Here is a 4351-nt window from a genome sequence, read left to right as displayed (position 1 = left end):
GACCAACCACCTGATTAATCACTTGCCCGCCTCATTAATCACTGTCTGGCACTGTTCTCTCAGGTAAACCAAAGCTTCGTGATCTACATCCACCGGCCGGCGATGTCCGCGGAGACTGTCTGGTCCTACTACGTCGTCGCCCGGGTGAGCTGCTCCTCCATCCTCTCGTCCTCCACTTTATCATCTCCTCAGTCTTTCACTTTACATATAGGGGGATTGTCATCCTGTCAATCCCCCATTCACTATCCTTCTAATCCTTTTATCATTGTCCCCCAATACCTAAGTCAACCATCCTTACTATGTGCTATTCTGCCTTCGTGTCAGACCCCTTATCATTATCCCATTCCCTCTCCCATTTAATGCGATCTGCTATTCTCACACTACACCTAACTCGGGGGGTCCCAATTAATTTTTGGCAATACCCTAAAACAGACCCGACAACAATAATCATTACACCACATAGACTTTCTTTTTCGAGGCCATTGTCTTCATTGCCATGCTAAGCATGATAGCAAATAAAACTCGCTATTTAACTTTTGCCACTCCTTTATAGCTAATTGTGTATTATACAGTAATTAAAATACTGAACATGTAATACAACAGTCATTGAACTGAAAGGAAATGAATTTCATTAATGAGCAAAATGTCACATTTGGTTGGTGACCATTTCTTGAACCCGTGGTGATAACTTTGTCAGGACACATCTGATATCACTTTCACGGTCAGTGTCTTTCTATCTTTGCTGCAGATGTTCAGGGGGCCAAAAATCCTGCCTTACACAATATGCTGACCCAAATGGTAGGAGAATTTTTGTTGCGCTTGAAGTAGACAAAAGAAATTCCTTGCTATGGGTTCTCTAGAAGGAGGACGAATTATTTGCGTTAAATTCCATCTAGATCAGTTGGCTTGATTTCATTTTAAGGATTTACTCTGCAAATTAATTTGTTTTTTTTCTGGCATATTCTCAGTGGAACATTTGAATGAATTCTGCACCTGGATCATCGTCGGAGAAATACTCCTCCGACCCCAGACGCACACTCTTTAAGTGTGAAGCAATTGTAATTTGCACATCACTCAAGCTCACAGAAAGAGTGTCTTCCAAATATTCCTCCCAACATGGGAAATGCAGCTATTCTACCCGTCTCCCACAAGTCCACCTTGGATTGGAATGCTTGTATCTTTTCACTCAGACAGACTACATGTTCTCCTTTCCCTACATCGATGTGTTCAAAGCATTTAGATGAAAAGGCATGTTCGCCAAACACCAAAGAAGAGCAATTCAAACTGAGTCTCTGAATTTCCTTGCCAAATTGTGTCTCTTCTCTACCAAAAGCTTTCCCCCGAGAAATTCATCTGTTGAGCACAGTACAGCACATGATGATATGGAAACACGAAGCAAGAAAAAATTACCAAAAATGCATCTATCGGTCCTATCTGACGGAATGTTGTTGCCCCGAATAATGCCAAATTACGTCCATAGGCCCGTGGAGGTAATTTACCCCTTACGGGGAACAACTGTACCTAACTCCTCCCCTACCCTACCCATCGTCCATCATCCTCTCGCCCTCATGTCCTTTCATACTGTATTAACCTAAAAGACAGAGAGGGAGAGACCATACATCACCCAGCTAAACTATCACACCTCCCACAGTGTGTTGGCTTCAACGAACGGAACTCACACGAGCACCTGCAGATGATGTATACCGGGTCCTTCTACGGCAACCAGCTCTACATCATCATGTGTCCCTTCTCCCCCTTCTGGTGAGTCATGCAGAGGACGTTTGGCCCATGTACAATTATGTTTATTGAAGTAACTACTCGTAAACTATATTACTTGTAAACTATAAGATATTTCTTTAACATGTCTGTAGGTGGGAGAGATTTGCTGTAAATCCACGCACTTACTCGTATATTCCTCAAAACAATATCCCTCTAAATTTATATTTGGGCAATTTACCCCAAGTTTTTCATCTGAACACTACCAACATTTGCTCTTAATCTAGGCAAATGCCCACCAAGATATATATATATATATATATATATATATATATATATATATATATATATATATATATATATATATATATATATATATATATATATATATATATATATATATATATATATATATATATATAAATTTATATACGTATATATAATCATCGTTAACACCACAATCCCTCCCCTGCAGCCTGACGACAGACCCGGCAGACATATACAAGGTGACACAGGAGGACGTGAAGTACGCTACTCTACACCCTTTCAGGAATTCGTATTTCACGAAGACCTTAGCCCAGAGGATGCCCCCGCTCTCCTTAGAGGACGAGGTCAATCTCCTCAACCTCGCCTACTCCAAGATCGGGATCACCCTCACAGTAGGCGGATAATGGTGTATATCGCTGATAAACTTATGAAGCATGACTGATTATATACATTACTACGATACCCAATTTCAAGAAACATCACACAATAGTTAGAGAACCTGGGAAGTTATAAACACAGTTCTTAATAGATAGAATAATTAATACATAAGAACTACCTATTTTATGAACTACACAGAAAATACTAGGCCGTTCGATACATAGATGAGTTGAAGGAGGCGATCAACCAGCGACGGCACTCACCTCCGGGTCAGGATGATAGTGACCTGAGCATCATAAGGGAGATGGCTCATGCTCTCTGACCTGTGTTTTTTTATCTTTGTAATTCGTCCTTCTCAAATGGTAATTCCCATACCAACTTAAGATTTCTAAAGTCGTTCCCATATATATAAGTCAGGGGATAGAGAGAGTTTAAGAATAATGGGACCTGTGTCAGAAATGAACGCCTTAAGTGAAATACTAGAACAAGTTTTCTACTGTACGGTAGACTTAGGGAGGTTTGCCAGATTGACGATATCCTAACAGACTCCCAATTTGGTCTTCTAAAGCGTAAACCTACCGAATATGAGCTTCTGTGTTTCACAAATGACATCTTAAAATTCTTTGATGACAAACGGAATAATAATCTTATTTTCATATCTCTCTAAAGCTTTTGACACAATAAATCATAATTTTATTTTAGCAAAACGAGATCATTAGCACCACAAATACCTGGCTTAAGTCCTATCTCAATATCAGCAAGCAATTTGTTCAATATAACGACTGTATTTCTGAGACCCAATTAAATTCATAATTAAGGAGTGCCACAAGGATGCATTTTAGGACCAATTATCTTCCTATTGTAGTTACATAAATAACGTTGTAAACAGTAATAAACTAACTAGGATAATTATGTTTGCTGATGATAGCACCCTGTATACTGATGATAGTACCCTGTATACTGATGATAGTACCCTGTATACTGATGATAGTGCCCTGTATACTGACGATAGTGCCCTGTATACTGATGATAGTATCCTGTATACTGATGATAGTATCCTGCATACTGATGATAGTACCCTGTATACTGATGATAGTGCCCTGTATACTGATGATAGTAACCTGTGTACTGATGATAGTGCCCTGTATACTGATGATAGTACCCAGTGTACTGATGATAGTGCCCTGTATACTGATGATAGTGCCCTGTATACTGATGATAGTACCCTGTGTACTGATGATAGTACCCTGTATACTGATGATAGTGCCCTGTATACTGATGATAGTATCCTGTATACTGATGATAGTACCCTGTATACTGATGATAGCACCCTGTATACTGATGATAGTACCCTGTATACTGATGATACTACCCTGTATACTGATGATAGTACCTGTATACTGATGATGATATCACATATACTGATGATAGTATCCTGTATACTGATGATAGTACCCTGTATACTGATGATAGTACCCTGTATACTGATGATAGTATCCTGTATACTGATGATAGTACCCTGTATACTGATGATAGTATCCTGTATACTGATGATAGTGCCCTGTATACTGATGATAGTATCCTGTATACTGATGATAGTACCCTGTATACTGATGATAGCATCCTGTATACTGAGGATAGAACCCTGTATACTGATGATAGTATCCTGTATACTGATGATAGTGCCCTGTATACTGATGATAGTATCCTGTATACTGATGATAGTACCCTGTATACTGATGATAGTACCCTGTATACTGATGATAGTACCCTGTATACTGATGATAGTATCCTGTGTACTGATGATAGTGCCCTGTATACTGATGATAGTATCCTGTGTACTGATGATAGTACCCTGTATACTGATGATAGTACCCTGTATACTGATGATAGTATCCTGTGTACTGATGATAGTACCCTGTATACTGATGATAGTGCCCTGTATACTGATGATAGTATCCTGTATACTGATGATAGTACCCTGTATACT

General features: G+C 39.3%; 1 protein-coding gene across 1 annotated transcript; it reads left to right on the top strand.

Moving 5' to 3' along the window:
* The first annotated feature begins 980 nt into the window (after positions 1 to 980).
* Positions 981 to 2989, top strand: LOC121866464. Its single transcript, XM_042366209.1, has 3 exons — positions 981 to 1058; positions 1652 to 1761; positions 2192 to 2989. The coding sequence occupies exons 1-3, from the start codon at positions 981 to 983 to the stop codon at positions 2385 to 2387; spliced, it is 384 nt and encodes a 127-aa protein (XP_042222143.1). The 3' UTR covers positions 2388 to 2989.
* The last annotated feature ends 1362 nt before the right edge of the window (positions 2990 to 4351 follow it).

The sequence above is a fragment of the Homarus americanus genome, unplaced genomic scaffold (genome assembly GCF_018991925.1).
Source record: "Homarus americanus isolate GMGI-L3 unplaced genomic scaffold, GMGI_Hamer_2.0 scaffold51859, whole genome shotgun sequence".
Classification (NCBI taxonomy): Eukaryota; Metazoa; Arthropoda; class Malacostraca; order Decapoda; family Nephropidae; genus Homarus; species Homarus americanus.
The sequence above is the reverse complement of the archived record's forward strand: the minus strand, read 5'-3'. Positions and strand labels throughout refer to the sequence as shown.

Bases quoted from the DNA above. Each gene is read 5' to 3' on its own strand.
- LOC121866464 (XM_042366209.1), top strand. From the start codon at position 981: ATGAATTCTGCACCTGGATCATCGTCGGAGAAATACTCCTCCGACCCC. The intron at 1,059-1,651 runs GTAATTTGCACA...CACCTCCCACAG, and splicing joins TCTTTAAGTGTGAAGCAATT to TGTGTTGGCTTCAACGAACG. The intron at 1,762-2,191 runs GTGAGTCATGCA...CCTCCCCTGCAG, and splicing joins TGTCCCTTCTCCCCCTTCTG to CCTGACGACAGACCCGGCAG.